Source organism: Nannospalax galili, unplaced genomic scaffold, assembly GCF_000622305.1.
Source record: "Nannospalax galili isolate Female #2095 unplaced genomic scaffold, S.galili_v1.0 scaffold78, whole genome shotgun sequence".
Classification (NCBI taxonomy): Eukaryota; Metazoa; Chordata; class Mammalia; order Rodentia; family Spalacidae; genus Nannospalax; species Nannospalax galili.
Genome location: NW_008343387.1, coordinates 2,222,715 through 2,243,146, shown reverse-complemented (window position 1 = coordinate 2,243,146; position 20,432 = coordinate 2,222,715). Strand labels below are relative to the sequence as shown.

At 40.2% G+C, this 20,432-nt stretch overlaps 1 protein-coding gene across 5 annotated transcripts in view; it reads right to left on the bottom strand.

Annotated features, from left to right (window-relative positions):
- Window positions 1–20,432, bottom strand: part of Klhl32 (kelch like family member 32) — a 232,186-nt gene that overhangs the window by 66,768 nt on the left and 144,986 nt on the right. For all 5 annotated transcript variants that reach the window (XR_003850542.1, XM_008839609.3, XM_008839608.3 and 2 more), the window contains exon 6: window positions 11,752–11,967. Coding sequence is in view for 4 of the 5 variants with exons in the window: in XM_008839609.3 (XP_008837831.1) it covers window positions 11,752–11,967 (216 nt within the window). In the remaining variant the exon portion in view is untranslated. The remainder of the gene's footprint in view (window positions 1–11,751; window positions 11,968–20,432) is intronic.

Below are 20,432 nucleotides of genomic sequence, written 5' to 3'. Positions count from 1 at the left end.
AAGGCAGCGAAAGCTGCTGTGAAGGTCACTGAGTGAAAGAACTTCCTCAGGGCACAGAATAAATTAAATCCCAAGGAAAAAATAAAATGTGATTTCCAGAGTGTGAGGCACAAACTCCAAATGACAATGATTGACAGCCAAACTATATCCGTGCAATATCCAAGACTGCACGTTCTCATTTACCTCAGTGTAGCCAGCAAGCGCCCATTAAACATCCGTCTGATGCCCAAATTAACCTTCTTGGCAAACTGAAAGAGGCACAAACTATCATAATCAACCTTTCATTATCACAGCAGCCTCTAGTTAAAGGGTCAGAATAATTGTGCCATCAGAGCCTTGATTGTTTTCAATCAACAGACGGCTGGAGTGACAGCTCGGTGATGGAGGAGTCTGATGAAACCGCACCAGGCCTAATCAGAGCAGATGAAAGGAAGGCATGATTGGTGTAAATGAACAGTCGTGCCTCTCCTTTTCATTTACAATCTGAAATTACTCTTAAATTTGTGGGGTTTTTTTCCTCCCTATGAGCACCACTGAAAGAATGTTTGACTTATTATGAGTTCTGACAGTGCAGAGTTATAAAACACAGGTAGGGTTATCAGCTGAGGTTTTAAGTGGGTATTCAGCATAATTCTAACAAATTCACTCTTGAAAAGCACAAAATGGCTAAAAGGCTTCCAATGACCTAACCTCTCAGTGCAGTTTGATTAGAGGCCCGTTTACTCTTCTGCGGTTGCAAACACTGATAAGGAAGGCCTGAGAACAGGGATGCCCTATAATGTTTTCTCTCACCCTACGGTACTGGTCCCTCCACCCCACATCTTTTGTTCTCTAAGAGCAGGAAAGAACGAACATTAAGGGCTCAAAAGACTTCACTGACCAGTGGGTGTGTGTCAAACAGAATAATTTTTGGTTAAAAACTTGAAGCTCCACTGGGAACCACAAGTGGTAGGGAAGACACAGTAAGCCCTAATTCAAAGCTAACATCAGAAAGGATACCAGGGAAAAGAATGGGTGCTCTACAACAGGTTAAGCTAGATTTGGCATAGGGAGGATTTGGAGAAAACTTAAACAGTATAAAGCTACATTTACATAGTTGCTTGTGTTAACAGGCAATAAGCATTAACATCCTTTAAAAATTTAGTGATGAATGAAATGGTGGAAAGAAACGTCTAACTTCTATTTTCATCTTTAATTCTGAGATCAAGTAGTGACTAATTATGGGAACGCAGTTTTAAGTTAGTACTATAAAACAAAGAAAAGCTTTCTAGCTGCAAAATTAGTATGCCTTATGTGTGTGTACACAAGTGCATGTGTGTTTAGTATCGATGTTGGTGATTCTGAATTTGCAGGGCTATGGCCTCCTGAACTGCACTTTTCTAGACTGTGACCAACCCTGAGCTGCTGGCTCAGGGTTCAGGTTCACTTTTAACATCTTAACTCAGAACGTTTCACAGAAAACTTAGGCTATTTTATTTGCCAAATCTTGAGCTTGAATGATGAGATAAAGATATGTAACTCACAAAGTTAAAAGGAGAGTTATTTTATGCCTTTAATCCCAGCACTTGGGAGGCAGAGGCAGGCGGATCTCTGTGAGTTCGAGGCCAGCCTGGTCTGCATAGCGAATCCAGCCCAGCTGTGGCTACAGGGAGATCCTGTCTCAAAAAGACCAAAAAACAAAACAAAACAAAACAAAAAAAAAACCCCCAAAACCAAAAACCAGACTTGAAGACTTGAATTGTCCATGCAAGAGTGAGCAAAATTAGTTCCCTGAGAGCTAGATAGACTTCATTTTTGGGGTCAGCTGCTATCCATAAATGGACCCAGATGTATAAAAGTCACATAGTTCTAGCTATATGTAGATAGACTTCAAGAATAATATTGCCAGGTCTAGCTTATGACTTTCTGAAACTTCTCAAAGTTTTATATTGTTGTGAGGCTTTAAAGACAATCTTCAAAGGAAGATACCTGGAAAATAATTCAAACATGCATTTTCCAAATCCATCCTCATTCTCCTGAACTTTCTAAGTGCTCAACTTCTTCAGCGGGTCCCTTTACATCTGTATGCTCACAGATATATGCCTCAAGTTTTATGGCACACACTCCATCATCTCTTGAGAAGTTGGTTCACTTGGTGGGAGGTTGGCTTTTAAAGCCATAACTTCCTTCTGAACAGAAGGCCCTTTGTGTACATGTCAAGTGGTTTCAGAACAGACTGCTTATCAGGTCTAAGCTAGGATTTCCTTGTAAGCTCAAAACTCATAAGGATGAAAGGCAGACCACTTTGAGGAAGTTTCTATCTAAGCCCAAGAATCCAAAAAGCATGGAACTGATTGTTCTAAAGCACCAGACAGCCCCCTTTACAGTACCGAAATCTTACACAGGATATGAAAATTTAAAAAAAAAAGAAGAAGAAGATTCTTCGGGAGCTCTCTCAAACCTGGCAAATCAACCCCTGTATTATCTGCCCTTTATTTACCTGGAGCTTCCCTCCAAAGCATACCTGGTCCCAGTAGTGGACAGAGTAAGGAATTCCTTCCAGTCCTCAGGTCCTGTGTCAATCTCACAAAGAGAAGGATGCCTATGTACATTGGCTTCTTAACTACGCAGCATCCTTTCAGAATGCAGAGTTTTAGTTTTACTTTCAGATGTGAGTAATTTCCCATTGTGATTGGCTGACTTATAGTCAATTTAGTATAATCAATGCCAAATTACATTGTAATTCACATAGAATTACAAATTAAAAGCTATATTAAGAGCAAATGAATTAATCAAAATTAATGATATTATGCTCCCTTGCTTTAAAGTGTTAATAAGATAGGTTTTCCTAAAACGTTTAAACTTCAGCACACCATCCATCACTCCTTTAATTACCTGACTTCTTCTGTAGCCAGAGGAAGTAGTGTGGGGACATTTCCCATCAACAAGAGCACACACTATGCAGAATGTCTGTTCAGCCTCAAGTGAGGAGGGCTCTTTTAACTTGCCCTTGAGCATAAAGTAATATCAGTGCCACGTATCAATGCTAACTCTCAGCACTTTTTATAAGCAAAGGGGAAGAATGCTGGGAACTCTGATATCTACCTTCACAAACCATCAAGGTCTTTTTTCCCTCACTACAAGGAACTATTTTCCTGGCTGGACTTTGCTTTCTCTACCAGAATATTGGAATCCAATTGCAGTACTTCTGTGTTCCACCTCAAATAACACAAAGGAAGTGTTTGGACCACCCTGGAAAACATCACCACAGTAGGCATTATGAGTATACTCATATTATGGGTATGAAGGGACCCTAAGAATTTTCACTTTCTATTGATGTTTCTCCTGACTCTGATCGAAAAGGGCCCATTTTCCAGGTATGTTGAGTCCAGATGTTCTCCCTCTTCCATATTAGTGAGTCACCATAGGGCTCATGTATTCTATGTAAGCACCTGCAATTGAGCTATATCTCAACCCACATTCTAGTCTTTATTTTAAATAATATCAAAATTCATGGAGACAGGGATAAGAGAAATAGTGTGTAAAGATATCAATATTAAATAATAAACGTCAAAGCTTTTACAGATATTTAAATGTATTTCTACAGCTTCTGTGCCACTCTACAGAGATATTTTGATGTTCTCTCTGAGAACACCAGGACAAAGAAATCACTATGGTCTGAGATGACAATGCATTATGAACTCCATGACCACTCAACTTCCTCATGTCACAGGACATGGACCCATAAGTTTATTTGTATCAGAAAGAGAGTAACATTTATTAGTGTCAATAAATTAATATTCTTTTCACTTTCTCTTAAACCCCACAGCTAAGCCAATACCCACTATCCATTTCTGTGGCATAGTTTTCTCAGTTTTCAATAGATTAATCATAAAATGAAGATGCAGTGATTAATCATTTTCATTCCTTCCATACAACTTCTAGTTCCAGATAGGGACAGCAGCCTACTGACTTCCTCCCGCACCGTCTGCAACACTTCAGCAGAAACAGTGGAACTCTGGGTTCTCTTCCACGTTGATTTCAATGTCCTGATGGGATTTTAAAGTGTTTTTTCCTTAGTTTTCTTCATGTCCTGCTTTGTGCTTCACTGCCTTGTACTCTGAAGGATGAAAGGTGGTTCTTCCCTCTGCTGGAACTCTCTATCCACCCCTCTTAATCAATCCATCTAGAGGCCCAGTCTTTGGCTGTGATCTTGAAGATCCTCAGTAACACTTTTATCCACGTCATTTTTGCAGCTTCCCACAACTGCACAAGTGAGGGTGAACGTAAGCCATTTGTTAGGAAGCATCTGTTGCTGACCTCACTTGTTTTAGAGTAAGATTTGGAGGTACTCTGAGGTTCTTTTGTGAGGTGGACTTTTGTGAGGTGAGGTACTCCAAGAGAACACAATGAGATATCCATTCAAGCAAATTGTACAATGAGTCAATCACAGAAACTCTCATTTAAACTTTGGTTTTCTCACTACTTAAAACTTGGATAACTTGCCTCATCTACCTTAACAAAGTCAATAAGAGACTCAGATGAAATTACAAGTAAAAATTCATTAAAATATGAAGCACTTTAGGCTTCAAAGAATTACTATTGTTGTTATTATTGATGGACATCTGTGCCTGGCCTCCGGGTTTCTACCTTATATATAGCTTATGGTGGGATTTTATTTTTAAATCCCTGATAACCCAGGTAGCAGCAATATTACTGCGGGCCACCAATGCATAAGTAATATTCTCCAGTCATCTTTTTCCTTCTCACAGCAGCAACAAAAATATCAGTCTGGAAACAACATGAATCACAATGAAAATTAGAAGCTGAGAACAAAAATATGTCGTATCTCATAAATCACCTTTCTTGTTCTGTTATGCTCAATTCTTTTTAAAAAAGAAAGAAAAGAAAAAGAAACTACTAACTCATGGGAACAGCCACACATGAATACAAGTTGGGTCTCTTGTAATTTCTGATAATCACTGCTCTTTACAGCTACTTGAGAATGTACAGCTGTAGTGCTGGGGATTAACTGCAGCAAAATCCCTCTGAAATGGATGTGTCATGTCTCACAAAGGCATGCAGCCCAGACAAACAACAGCAAAGCCACTAGTCAAGCCACCGGGGATGAATCCTCACAGAGGAATTAGCAGCATGCAGATCGGGAGGAATAACTAAATACACACTCCAGCAGCTTCAAGCACCAAGCCTGGAAATAGCAGCATTACTCAGTGTCCAGCTGGGGACCCGCAGAAAATGAAACACCCTCTGGGTGGCACTATCTGGGATGCGAAGGGACCTGGTGTTTGTTCTCGTTACTAATATCTAACAAGGAGATGGAGCTGTCCTCCTCACATCTGCAGGAAAGACTATATAGTTGGGTAGAACTGTCAGGAGTTTCGGGAAGAAAACTGAGAAGAGGCACAAATTTGATTAGCATAAGGAATGGCCAATTAACAAATACACAAGGAAAGAGACATCATGAATATGCTATGCAAGTGCCTATCTGGAAAAAGTATAGCAATGACACTATAACGCACACACGAGGGAGGGCAGGAACATGAGGAAAGATTACACTTCATTTAGGGTAAAGTTCTCAGGCCTCACAATTTTATTCTACTTCTAGTTACCAAGATCTATGTGTTTGAAATGTGAACTCTCCACAAATAATTTTTTGATTACATAATCATGCACATATGTTTCTCTGACCTAGGACTGTACCACAGATTGTCAGTGATTTTCATAGCTGTATATGCATGAAGAAGAGTTAAAAGGCAGCAAGCACTGAAGAAACAGAAAGGCAACATTGACGGAAATGTCCAAGCAATGGCATTATACTTTCCATTGAAGTAGGAGCTTTCCAACAAAGCCCAGTCAGGAACCCTTAGATGGGACTTGACAAGGGACATGCAGAAAGGTCATCAGACCCAGCAGGCTCCAGGAAAGCAGGCGCTTTCCACTGGACCTTTCCACTACTGAGTACCCAGCACCTACCCTACAGCAGGCAGCAATAAGGTATTCAACAGAATACTGTCAGGTACAGCAGGTTCTCAATAGCTATTTGTCATTAATGCAACAATGAATGAAACACATGTCACAGGACAGACAGAATTAACAAGCTGACGGAGCAGCCACTAACCTTTCAATCTTTCCCTATACCAGGAAACACAATGGCCAGGCATTTCTTCTCCCTTTTTGAAACTTTCTGTAGTACGAGGGGTTGGACCCAGGGTCTTATTCATGGTAGGCCACTGAACTACAATCCGAGTACTTCCTAATCTTAATTAAACTCAAAAGATTAATGTGAAGCATCTCTATGCCCATTAATTTTGAGTAAATTTAGAAGCCATGGACCAATATGGGTAGAGTTCAAAAGTTAGAAGACAGGAGTTTAATTTCTAGCCTTGTTCTGTCAATTTTTCCATTCACATCACTGGACCAAAAAACAATAAATGCAGAATCACTCTCAGAGCTGTGATGCAATATTCCAATCAGAAGCATGTAGATACATTGTCTCACCTGCTACACTGAAGTCCTTGCTTTCTCCTGAGCAGTGGGAAATTTGGGTCAATTTGTCATCTAAGAGACACAGATGAAAGCTGTGTACATCACTGTGTCTTCTACTTTCTAACTACAAAGAAGTAGCAGCTTTTTGCTTGGGTTTACCTTCCAGGATTCCTTTTAAGGAAAATGATTAAACAGAAATGTACTGCATGTGATTCTGTAGTGCAGAAAAAAGCTAAGGAGGAGCTTGTAAAAAAATTCAAAAGACATTGCAATTGATGTTGTTGACCACCCTAAATAATATGGGAGTGATATCTCTAGAGACACAAATTTCCAATAAAACATAAGGAAAAGTGCAGACTTTAAAAGGCCAAACTTAGGGCTGGAGAGATGGCTCAGTGGTTAAGAGCACTGGCTGTTCTTGCAGAGGACCTGGGTTCAATTCCCAGCATCCACACGGTGCCTAACAACTGTCTGTAACTCCAAATCCAGGGGATCCAATGCCCTCTTCTGACCTCCTCAGACATTGTGCGACATGGGTGCACTTACACATGTGTAGGCTATACACTCATACACATAAAATAAAAGTAACAAATTAAAAAAAAACTTGGGGGCTAGAGATGGCTCAGCGGTTAAGAACACTGGTTGTTCTTGCAGAAGATCTGGGTTCATATCCCAGCACCCACATGGCAGCTAACAACTGACCGTAACTCCAATCCCAGGGGATCCGACAGCCTCTTCTGACCTCCATGGGCATTGCATGACCCGGTGCACTTACCTACATGCAGGCAATACATGCATACATTCATAAAATAAATTAAAAAAAATAAAAATAAAAGGCCAAACTTGCTGGGTGTGGTGGCACACACTTTTAATCCCAGCACTCGGGAGGCAGAGGCAGGCAGATCTCTGTGAGTTCAAGGCCAACCTGGTCTACATAGTGAGTTCCAGGACAGTTGGGGCTACAGGAAGACTCTGTCTCAAAAAGATAAAAAAAGAAAGGCCAAACTCAATTTCTATACTAGTTTTTCTTAGAATAAATACAGCTTTATGTGGGGTTGGTAGTATGATATTATTCATTCGATACATCTTAGTATGAAAATTCTACATTATTGTTTGTATTTATTACTTATGGCACTGCACAATGTAGACACTGAAGGCACAGTCTCTGGCTCAGAGAGTGTATAATCAGAGACAAATGTAACCAGGATTATCCCCAACTCAAAAGAGTTGGCACAACTTCTTTTAGGAGTAGGTAGGTGTCCCCTCAAACCCAAGGTTAATAAAGGAATAAAAGTACTGTCCTCACAGAATAAGTAGGAAGTGTTAGTAAGAAAACAAAATTTCTATACACAGAGATGAAGATGAAATAAGCTTGACATAATAATTCAAAATTTGTAAATCCTGTTTTTAGGGATCTTCTACCAATCTATCAACACTATGTCTAGCTCGTAACAGGTGTCAAAAATATTCACTTTTATTTCCCCGAATTATTATAACACACACGCACACACACACACATATGAAATAAGAGAGAGAGAGAGAGAGAGAGAGAGAGACTCCTATTGCCCCAGCTGTTCTGGAACTCACTATATAGACAAGGCTAGCCTCGATCTCACAGAGATCCGCCTGCCTCTGCGTCCCAAGTTCAGGGATTAAAGGTGCCACATCTGTCTTCCCCAAACCATCTTGATCCATTTAGAAAACATTCTTTTCTGCAATATACTCACAATCCCGAGTTGTACATGCTTTTAAATAAGAGTCTCTCCCATTTGGGGTGAGGCCTGGGGGAAGGAGTTAGCAAACCTGCCCTCTGCCTTCTACTGTAAGATAGCTCTGAGGTCCCAGCAGCTCAATAAATATGAGTGAAGAGAGAACAGGTCTGAGCTAGTTTGTTGAAGAACAAATACTATATGGAGCTTTTCCTATAAACTGTACTCTTACGACATAATGATCTCCCTTTCAGCCTGGAGAGAAGGAACCTTTGGTTGAATAGACAGGAAATGTTCTTTTATGAGAAGAAAGCAGTCATTAGCACTTCCCAAGAAAATGAGATTGTGTCTGATGCATTGGAAAAGTGAAGAATTATCTTATTCTAAGTTGTTTTCTTAATGAAGAACTTCCATGTTTTGGTTTGTTAATTAATCTAAAAATTTTTAACTGACAACTGAGAACTGAGTATATTAAAGGTGGACAGCATGATGAACCAATAATACACACTTACATCGTGTAACAATTATTATAGTTTGACTACTATAACCACCCATGTAGGACATTAGATCCTCAGAACTTGTTCTTCCTGTAACTAAAAGTTTTGTACATTTTGGTCAGCATCTTCTTTTGGTGAGACTCTGCTCAGAAGTCTATAGGCTGACTCTAATAAGAGTTATTTAATAATACCCTATTTAAACAAAGTCTTAAGTTAGAGCTAAAACCTCTGACTATCCTGAAAGCAAAATAAAACTGGTAGAGATTTGCCATGTAACACATATGAGAGATTTCACGTACCATAGTTCTCTTCAGCTGACTTGGTCATTTTTGCTGGTATGGCCTCTCTTTGAACTAGTAACTAATTTGGAGTGTTTCTTTTGGAACTTGAGAATTCATTGGCCTTGAAATATAAAACCAAATTGTTGAGCTGTACTGAGGTGAATTAAAAACAAAAATATATTTTCAAAAGTCCTTTTATGCCCTAAAACATCTGAGGTACAAATCTGCTTGTGACCTCTGAAAGCACAGTAAAGTTAACCAACAGACCAAGTGCTTCTAGGGAGACACAGTGAGTGGGAAACTGTCTGGGACAGAATAAGAATTCCTCTGCAAGAGAAGAGATGTAAAGTTTTAAAAAGGTCAAATGGACAAAGAAAATGCAGGCACAAGACATAATTGTGTGGGATTTCAGAGATTCACAGATCCACAAAATGGTTATAGCACATCTATCAAGGGAAGAAACAGTAAAAAAAAAAAAAAAGGTAAATAAATAAAATAAGAGTCTGTTCAGTGAGAATAATTTAAAAGTTTTTGTGACAGGTCTTCAGAGCCAGACTAGTAAATAATGAAAATTAGACCTTTCATTGAAGAAGGGATTGTCCCAGATTACATTATCAGCCCGCAGTGGAGCAGTCACCTGGGTAAACGTGTGTTGACTGTGCTCACCTAAGCTATGTTGCACATATTAATCAAATGGAGCTACCTTCATCTGCTTCTCTGCTACCCGCCCTACTTTGTGCCAATTTCCTTTCTCTTCCAGCACCTTCTTCACTGTTCTTTAAGGCACAGGACTGGGATTTGTCAAAGTCAATGAGCACTTTATTACAGTGAGAACGTTCTGTAATGAACAATTCAGCAATTTAATGAGATTCTGTAGATCTGTCTCCAGCCTGTCCGTCAAGTTTCACTTCCATAAAGCACCCTGACACTAATCCTCTGGCAGACCCAATCTTCACCCTGGGCAGAATATTAGATTCTTCCATGGTATATTGCATTACTAGTATAACTTCAGCAAAAAATGATGAACTTAACTATACTTGAGGCAATATAGTTGGTCTGATTTGATTTTCTCTATTGAGCAAGAGGGAATTACTTATTTACTAAGATAAAGCAACAACAGTTTCTTATTGCCTGCTGAATGCCTAAATTGATAATATTTATGGGAGTCTTTTAATTCTTTCTTGAGGACCAGCTTTAAAAACGTATCTTATTGCCTGCAGCAAGAAACCAGTTTCTAAAATTCTGCATTATAACATTAGTAGCCTTTAGAGAGGCAATTTTGATAACTTCTGAGTGGACAGGATAGAGTTTTCTTGACATTCAGACATCTGCACATTACCATGTCAATCCCTAGCAGTGCCTTCAACCATGCTACATTAACTGGCAGATGCCACAAGAATGGCCTCAAATCTCAATCTAGTGAGAAAAAAAATTAAATGAAGAATTCATTCTGTGTCTTTCTTCTCCTATAGGAAGTGAGATAAGTTTGGCTACTTCATACTGTGAATTGATCAAAGACAATACTGAAGACTTATGTGGCAGGGAAGAGTCACAGATTGTTGAAATCCCTGCCAGAACCACATCCTCACCAGTACCTGCAACCTCTGCCTGAATAAGCTTTCCCAGAAACACCCAAAGAGCAGCAAAACTTAGGACTTCTTTTTAAATCAAGACTGTGGGCTAGTGGAGAGATGCGGTAAATGTCCGCAGACTTGGATTTGAAGGTTGGCTGTGCTCTGCAAACCTGGACCAAGTACAGAAACCTCATTTGTTTACCTGCAACATGAAGGTGGACACATTCTTGAAGCCTGTTGCAATAGTAAGTCAGTAAAGCTTGAAGTGCCTGGGGCCTGGCTGGCCTTCATTTCATCTCTTATCATTGTCAATAAAAATAGGACAGCAGGTGATTAAAGATTTACAAATAAAGGAGGAATGAAGACATCAGGAAAATTATTCATCAGTAGAATTGGCTATTGGCCAGAAGCACTCTCTGAATATGTTTGGTAAGGCATTAGGGGTTTACTGCCCCACTAGCCAATAGAGCAACTAAATTTCCCTAGTATTATACAGATAGCCAGTTTTCAAATAATCCTGGATGCATGATATCCCAAGTAACAAATGTCTAGATAGAGTGAGACAGGTGTGTAGGAAGAAGGAGGAAGATAAGTTTTCAAAGACTCCAGGTGGATTGTCCAAAGAGAGTCACTAGGGATGAGCAGAAGAGGATTTAAATTGAATAATCAACTTTCAAACAAAAACCATCCTCCTGTCCCCTAGACAAAGCAGTGACAGGATGTGAAAGGATTCTATGTCAAGGAAAATGGCAGGGCTTGGGAAGAATACACAATGAACCCAGAGGGAGATTTTTTCCCCCTCTGCAGTGCAAGAGCTTAATTTCACTTGAGGTCTAAACTACTCTCCATTGTAATAAAGACATGTTTCTAAATGGCTTATAGAAAAACCCTGAATTCAGTTTGTTCTTACTGTTCTTAAATATGTACATTACTTTACAATCCATTCTGTTCATATTCAATTCAAGGATTTTTTTTTTCAATAGAAAATGTCTTTCCTTTTTCTGGTGTGCCCAGGAAGCCGCAGTGCCAGTCTGATCCTGAACTGAGCTATATACATAGATTCACTTGCCCACCAAAGGAGCAGTAATTGTAAGACTTCGGTCCCACTGAGGACCTTGGTCCACATCAAATAATGGTTGTTGTTCCTGAATTCTTCAATTCTAATTACATCAAGCTTTCTCGAAGCCAAGTAGAGCATCCTTACCTGCCAGATCTGCTCCTCACTCAGGGAAGTCAGGCGGTCACTCTTCAGCACCTCTTGCAGCAGGCAGTAGGGCAGTGTGAGGACGTCCTCTGGGCGGCTCTTCAGGAGCTCTGAGAGGTGTTTCACTAGGAAATCAATCACTGCCTTCTCCAACAAAGTGAGGTGAAAGAGGTCAGCAAGTCTGTACAGATCCAAGTAATTAAAGCTATTTAGTTCCTGGGTGCCAAAAACATAAAAATGAAAAAAGACCGCTTAGAAATCAACAAAGAATAGGCAGGAAATTAGGGTGACTGGCTACCATTTTCATGACAGGTGGGAGAAGTGGGGCCATTAATATTAAGAACACTCCCTAAGGCCCACTATCATGAGGCTCTGAGTTTTCCTTCTTACTTTCCCATATGGTCTCCCGTGTGGGTCTTACAACCCATATACTTAAAGATATCGTTAAAATGATATTTCCTGGAAGGGCTTCCTGGTTTTGCTATCTGAAATGCTACTTTGCAACTCTTTTAAGAAGCATTTTACCAATAAGAACACTCATGTTTTCTACCCATCCTTCAGGTCGTTTTCTACAGAAGGTGATCAAGAGAGCATGTAAGCCGGGGCTCATGACAAAACAAGTCGAAAGACACACTGACTTTGCATTGTTTCAAAACTTCAAACTAAGTATATGGATTCGGATTCAGTGGCCAGCACCGTGGCACAAAGAGAGGGGAGGATGGAAGGAGAGACAACTGCAAAGCAAAGGTGATGGGCACGGAGCTAGAGCAGAAAGGCCAGTACAGCTACAAGTGTGGAGTGACTATGGAATACTAATTGAAAACACTTCATTGTTATGTTTATATCTTTATATGCACATCAGGCCTCTTCCAGTTAGAGGCCTACAACTTAAAAGCAGCTCACTTTAAAAGTACAGAAGATAGACTGACTAGACTTAGCGGACGGACTTGCACTAGAGAATGGCTGGGGATACTGACAACCCAGTGGGCCTTAACAGGGATGACTGAGTATATGGGCTCCAGTGGGGGGGGGGGGGCGTTATGGGAGGGTGCCAGTGAGGATGAGGGTATAAAGATGATTAAGATTGTTTAAGATGTTCTGTATGAAATACACAAAAAATTCAATTAAAAAAGTAGTATAAAAAAGATTTTAAAGAAAAAAATGTAGAGAGAATCAAAAAGTTTATTACTGGGGCTAGAGAGATGGCTCAGGGGTGAAGAGCACTGGCCGCTCTTCCAGAGGAACCGGGTTTGAGTCCCAGGACCCACATGGTAGCTACCAACTGTCCATAACTCCAGTTCCAGGGGATCTGTCATCCTCTCCTGGCCTCTGTGGGCTTTGCATGACATGGGTGCACTTATATACATGTAAGCAAAACACTCATACACATAAAATAAAAAGAGGTAAAATTTTTAAAAATTATTTTTTAGCAAATTTACTACTTTTATTTATTTTTCCTCAATGCCTTTTTACTGAATTTTTGTGCATTTCATACAACACATTTTAATCATATTTAGATCTATCCCCCATCTGCACTCCCCACAGCCTCCCCCCACTGGATTTCATGCATTCTGTCATATATGTTAAGACCTATGGAGTCAAGTTTCTATTTCCAGATATCCCTCAGTGAGAGCTCATCCACTGGAGTCTTGTCAGCCTATCTAGAGTCTCTCCCTTAAAGATCAACTCTCCCTCACCCAGCAGTAATCAGCTGCTAATAGTTTCTCAGCTGAGACTGGGGCCTCCACCTCCACCCTTTCCCCGTTCTTTGCTGAGTTTTTTTCTGATTAAGTTTGCATGGGTCTTGTGCATGCTGTCATCATTGCTGTAAGTTCATATGAGGAAGTTCCCAGAGGCCTCGCAGACTCTGTTTCCCTTATGATCATGCACCAACCCCCTGGCTCTTACAATCCTTCTACCCCCTCTTTTGCACGGCCTGAGCCATGGGTGGGTGAGGTTTAATATGGGAGTTCTATCCAGGGAGAGGTCATAGATCCTAGAGAAAACCTCTGTCACATTCCTAGACAAATATAATTTCTTACTTTATGCTAAATATGGATTCTTATATTTACAGACAAGTACACCAGTCACCACTCATCACACACAGAGAATAAGTGTCTGTGAAATGCCCAGCCCCAAATGACATATCTGCAATGGAAACTCTATACCTAAGGCTCATAGAACACAGCAGAACAGTGGGGAGAGAGAAAACTAATGCATCTCTCAACTCTCACCAGCCAAACTTCCTCATGCAACAGAAGGTGATTCACACAGAAGGCTGGAACTGGCCAAAATGGAATTTAAAAAATTATATTAATGGGGTATTTAAAATTTATTCCTTTGGTATTTTTTAAATTTCATTTTTCCATTTCAGGTGTGTGGTGTGCATGTATGTATATGAATGTTTTCACGTGTGTGGGTACACATGTGTATGTGGGTCTGTATTAACCACTGAGCAATCTAACCAGGCCCCTTCTTTAAAAAATTATTTTTGTGTGTATATGTGTATGTTTGTGTATATGTTTATGTGTGTGTGTGTGTGTGTGTGTGTGCATGTGAAGGCCAGAGGTTGATGTCAGATGTCTTCCTTGATCTCTCTCCTTATTTGGGGGGACAGAGTCTCTCATTGAAAGAAGCCAGGCTGGCTAGTACTGGATTCTAGGAATCCATCTGTCTCTGCCCCTCCAATGCTGGGCTGCAGACATACCCTGCCATATCTGATTTTTACCTGAGTGTTGGGGAGACAAACTCAAGTCCTCAAGCATGCATACCAGTCACTTTACCAATGGGGCATTGTCTCAGTCCCACTGTGTTTCTTTTGAAGGTAATTCTTTAACCTCTTCTTCAGGACTACAGTTTATTAACTGACCTGACAATGCTAAGTGGACATGTGCCATGAGTAGCTGAACAGCAAATGGGGAGGCCACTGATACATCTTTGTATCTAAGATAAATATGAATCATAAGATAAAGATGCTCTGAGAGCCTTTTCTTCTCCTTAAAAACATGATGCTCCAAATCTCCAGTACTCCCTAGGCACATCAGAAGTGTCCATTCACCATTCCATTCATGCGTAATTTCTGCCTCTGTAGTTAAACTGTGTGGAGTGGGAAGCTGAGGGAAATAGAGAACCCACCTCCCTAAGCTGATAATGCCACAGCACACACTCCCCCTTATGGCAGACAGGACCTGTGAACTTTCAGTGAAATCATGTAGATGCAATTAGCACCAATAATGCTGCTTTTAAAGATTTCCATTAATGCTACCAAGGGATGTAAGGGGCAACAGTAAAAATGCATTAAATGCCCATGTATAGTACTATTGGTGGGGAAAAATCATTGCTGTTATAGAAATAGTACCATTGTGCATCTGGTTATAACAAGCAATAAATGGTCATTTCATTCAATCTAGGACACATGAAGCATGGAACAGAAAACAAAACTCAATTTTATCATGTAACAATAATCACTGTTACCAACTTTGTATGTATATATCTTATTAGACTTCTTTAAAAGAGATCTTCTGTATGTCAAAGAAAGAAAAAGAGTAAATGCATTTAAGGCAGAATAGCACCACAGGCACACGGAGGCAACTCAGGCTGGCAGGCAGGCCTGAAGAATCAGGCAGAGGGCATTCAAATCCAGAGCTCACACATACTGATAGGATGATTAAGCCGACTACTGGATTTTCACTGTTCCCCACTTACAAATGAAAAAAATTCAACCAACTCAGAGTTGTCACAGAGCTATTGTTTGAAAAGCACATACCATAACAACTTAGCACATGGAACACATACAGTAGATTGCAGCATCTCAGAGCAAAGAGTACAAATTTTACCATTGTGGCTTGCTATCTAGAAGCCATGATTCCTCACTGATGCAAGAAGGTCAAAGTGAAGAATGTGGCCGCTCTAGATAGCCAAGTCTTAGTATAAGGTGCACCACTAGATCAGTGAGAAAAGATGGACAAAGTAAAACAAAGCAAAACACAGAATCAAATGGGAAACTCATCACTTAACGACTCTCTAATAAGCATTACTACAAAGCCATTTTCCTTAGCACTGAACCCATTTTCTCACCTATCTTAAGAAGACGTCTCTTGGGTATCCATCCCATAGCCATATTTTCTTCAAATGAACTTACATCTTATGCATCTTTTATTGCAGAATGGTCACACCTAGTCTTCTGTATCAGGAACCCCCAGACTGACCTATGTTCCTCTCCTATGTCTAATCAATTGTCCAGTCCTATCTGCTCTTCCTATTTATGTACTTTATCATCTCTTGTATGGACTTCCTAAACTGTCATAAATTACCATTCTTATCTCTAGTGTCAAACTTTCAATTTTCTCTTTATATAACAAACTGGCCACACCCACCGAGAACTGTTTGAAGCCCAGTAGTACTTTAAAATATAAAAATGAGAGGATATTAAGGTGGGAAGAGGACATGGAAGGAGGTGTCTGAGAGGAGCACGAGGAAGATTTGGAGGCAGACTGGATCAAGATACATTGCATGCATGTATGAAATGGGCTAAGAAGAGACAAAAGAGTTTTTAAAAGCGAATAAAATATCTAAGCATAAATTTAACATGAAATGACAAAGCTTGTGTAACTAAAACTGAAAGACGTAAAAATAGACTTTAACAGGGGCTGAAGAGATGGCTCGATTGTTAAGAGCACTTGCTGCTCTTGCAGAGGTCCTGGGTTTGGTTCTCAGCACCCACAGGCAGCTCAGAACTGTCTCTAACTCTCCAGTTCCAAGGTATCTGGCAACCTCTTCTGTTCTCAGAGGACACTGCATGCACACAGTGCACTTACATTTTTGTAGGAAACACACATACACACAAGAAAATCTTTAAAAAATAGACTTGGAAAAATTGAAAGCTCTCTCTATTCTCATGGAGGAGTTCAATATTTGAAATCAGTTCTTCCTAATCTTTAAACTTGATAAAATTCCAACTAAAAGTCCCAACAAAGAGGGAGAAGTCTTGACCTTAGCTTCCACCATGTCCCAATTTCAGCATGAAGTAGCCAGGAAGTCAATGCCCGTACATTCCTTGGGCCCCATCAACCTCTAACACTTATTCTATAACTGTTTCTTTTTTAAAAAATAATTTATTTTTTATTTTTATTTTGTGTGTATGAGTGTACTACCTGTATATATGCCAGTGTACCCATTATACTTTGTGGTGGAGGTCAGAAGAGGGTGTCGGAACTCCTGGAACTGGAGATAAAGATGGTTGTTAGCTACCATGTGGGTAGCTAACAGTGCTCTCAAATGCTGAGTCATCTCTCCAGCCCCCTTATTTCCTTTTTATATAAGCAATAAATAAATAAATAAGAGTTTTTTAAAACGCAGTAATAGAGTCCTATTTGTTTATAGGAAAATGTCAAAATTCATGACACTGCACAGCTTTCCATGAGCTGGATCTGCTTCTCATCCTGCAGAATAGCAATGCTGCCCACCCTGGCCTGGTTCTAGCCCTGACAATGTCCCCCACATTCACAACACAAGGCAGAAGCACCCTGGGCACAGGGACTCCACTGCAGCTAAAAATCCTGTGCAGTCCTAGTGGAATACATCGTTCTTGGGAAGAGGCATCTGTCTGCCTATCACCTTATCCACCCCTTTACCAACAAATGGGACATTATAACTGAGGTAAACGTTACAAAGGGTAAGAGATGAGGCCGAGTGACTGGAGTGTGAGTTTGACCTGGAATGAAAAGTTCCTAAGGCTTTATTTGCCAAGGAAGCATATGGACTTGATAGCTGACTTCGTGAAGGGAGGGTTGGGATGGGAGATGTATATTGACTATATTTTTTATTCTCCCCCTCCACTAGGTTTTTAATTTTTATCAATTCTTTCAATTTTTGTAACTTTTTAAAAAGCTTTTAAACATTTATTTACTTGTGTTCATGTGTGTATGTATCTGTGAGAGAGACAGAGATAGAGACAGAGAAGAAAGAGACAGAGCTCTGTGTGGAGGTCAGAGGGCATGTGGGTCCCAGGGACTAAACTCAGACTGTTGGGCTTGCCAGCAAGCATCTCTACTGGCTGAGCCATCATCTTCCAGGCCTTGATTTTTACATTCTGGATGCTGTCATTTGAGTATCTCCCAACAAGGGAGATACTCCCAGGTACAGCCATTCTTAGAACTAGTAAATAGCTTTCATATGCAAACTAACCCATCCAGGAACTATACTCTGAACCACAGTCTCAATTGAGATTTTATGCTTCAAGAGACCAAGTCCCCCTATCCTAATCATCCCAGAGCTAAATACTAGACTAGAGACGTCCAAGTACTCCAGGGCCCACTGAAACTTCTCAAATCTGCAATTATAAGCCTACTTATCTGCCTAACTCCTTCTTCCTACAGAAACCATCATGAAGACTGTTGCTACTGTTTTTCCTTCTCTCTGTCTCCTGACCCACCCTGGGGCTGTGCTGGGTAGCACATCCTCTACTCCTGGAAATTATGAGTAACAAATTAGCTTTAACATTTTTACATTATATTTATTTATTGAGTGTGTTTGTGTATGCATGTAGCCACAGCATACATATAAAGGACAACTTGTAGGAGCCACATCTCTCTGTCCACCATGGCAATCTCCAAGGATATGTTAAAGTAGCAGAAAGCCCCATAAATTTAACCAGTACAGATTATAAAATGTCTAGTCTATCTGTTGGAAGACTCACTTTTCCAGTCTCACTGGTCAATTACCTGGTGATAGAACTACTCCTAAGAAGGCAGGTTCACCTTAAATTATGCTAAATAAATGGGTGGAATACCTGGTGTGTTAATGAGGTAGCAAATTTTTCCTGCCTGGAACTAGCATGGATCGCCACAGAACTTCTGGACCAGCCGCTGTCATGTAGGTGTCTCTAAGTCTGTCTCTTTTTCTTTCTTTCTTTCTTTCTTTCTTTCTTTCTTTCTTTCTTTCTTTCTTTCTTTCTTTTCTTTTCTTTTCTTTTCTTTTCTTTCTTTTCTGTCTCTCCTTCCCTCTTTCCTCTCTTTCTTTCTTTCTTTCTTTCTTCTTTCCTTCTTTCTTTTCTTTCTCTCTCTTTGTCTCTTTCTCTCTCCTCTCTTTCCTCTTTCTCTCTTTCTTTCTCTCTCTTTGTCTCTCTCTCTCCTTCTCTCTTTCCTCTTTCTTTCTTTCTCTTTCTTTCTCTCTCTTTCTTTGTCTCTTTCTCTCTCCTTCCTCTCTTTCTTTCTCTCTTTCTCTCTTTCTTTCTTTCTTTCTTTCTTTCTTTCTTTCTTTCTTTCTTTCTTTCTTTCAGAAAGGTGTAATTTCTCCTTTTCTTCTTCATGCCTTTTTTACTAAACATGCTGTCTCTAAGGCTTTGGGCTGCCCCTAGCATCTTGTAGTTCTTCAGTTTTTCTCTAAAGCTTCCTCCTCCCAGCCATGTAGCTGGGAGTCAGCCATCTTACTCTAACCCTGCCTGGCTCCATGGCTTTCTTTCCTTCTTCCCACCATTCACCTCCTCAAGGCAGCTGCCAAGATGACCAGCTCGCTTGCCCTGAGGATTTTTCTTTAAGATTCTAATAAAATTGTAAAAGCTTCCATTTGGGTCCATTCTTAAATGAATGAGATGAAGAGCCCTCTAGGGGACCCACTTTCTCCTGTTTCATATAGAGCCCAGGCCATCAGGCTTGGCAGCAAGTGTCTTTATCCACTAAGTCATCTCACTAGGCCAAACTATCTTTTAGATAGCAATTGTCTTCTGATCTGTTGGCCTTGCCATAACTATGTTAATAATAAAATCTACACTTAAAAACCAGATAATGCTGAAATTGAAGGAACAATGTTGCAGACTAAGGAAGCAACAGGTGCTAATTTGCTATGGATGAAGAATCCTGTTTCTTTTCTGCCTGAACATCCTACCCAGCACGGCCCCCCTCCATCTCCACGTGACACCTTAATTATTTCACTTTATCTGCTCTTAACACTCATGCCTATCTGTAATTATCTTTTGCCTGTGTTTATGTGTTTGTCTCCTCTCTCTATCCTCCAGTAAGTTAGTTCTTTGGGAAGAGGACCTAGTTACTTTGCTCACTGGTATACTCTTCTAAGTGCCAGGTACATGAACAAATGAATGAACGAATTCGAATGAGTCAATGAACTCATTTCACCTTTTCAGCGTCACCGGCTCAGGCCAAGTTGGCTGCATCCTCTTTCATGCTTCTCCCCCGCCCTCTGCAGATGTCAAGCACACACTTGAAGCACCCTGATGACAGAGCTATCTCCCTCCAACACAGCTAAGCCCCTGGGCAGCAGAAATTCCAGTTCATTCTTCAGGCATCCTGGTATTCACTAGGTAGAAGATGTTAAATATATGTGTTTAATGAAGAAATGTCCACAAGGATTCTCTGCTTACTTATAAACAAAGACACATTATTCTTTGTGTTTCCAACCTGCCTATCCAATTCCGAACTTCATTCAAACCAGGCCATTATTCTTTTATCTTTCTTCTTCATCCTCCTTTCCTTTTTGCTTTCTACTTTCTGGCTTTTTTTTTAATCTCAGGATTTTTTAATGTATATTTTTATTGAGTTTTGTGACCATATAATAGATCTTAATCAAATTTAGACCCCATCCACACGCCCATACGGCTGATTTCATGTATTCTGTCAAATATGTTAAGGCCTATGTGGACAAGCATCTGTACTCAGATGTCCCTG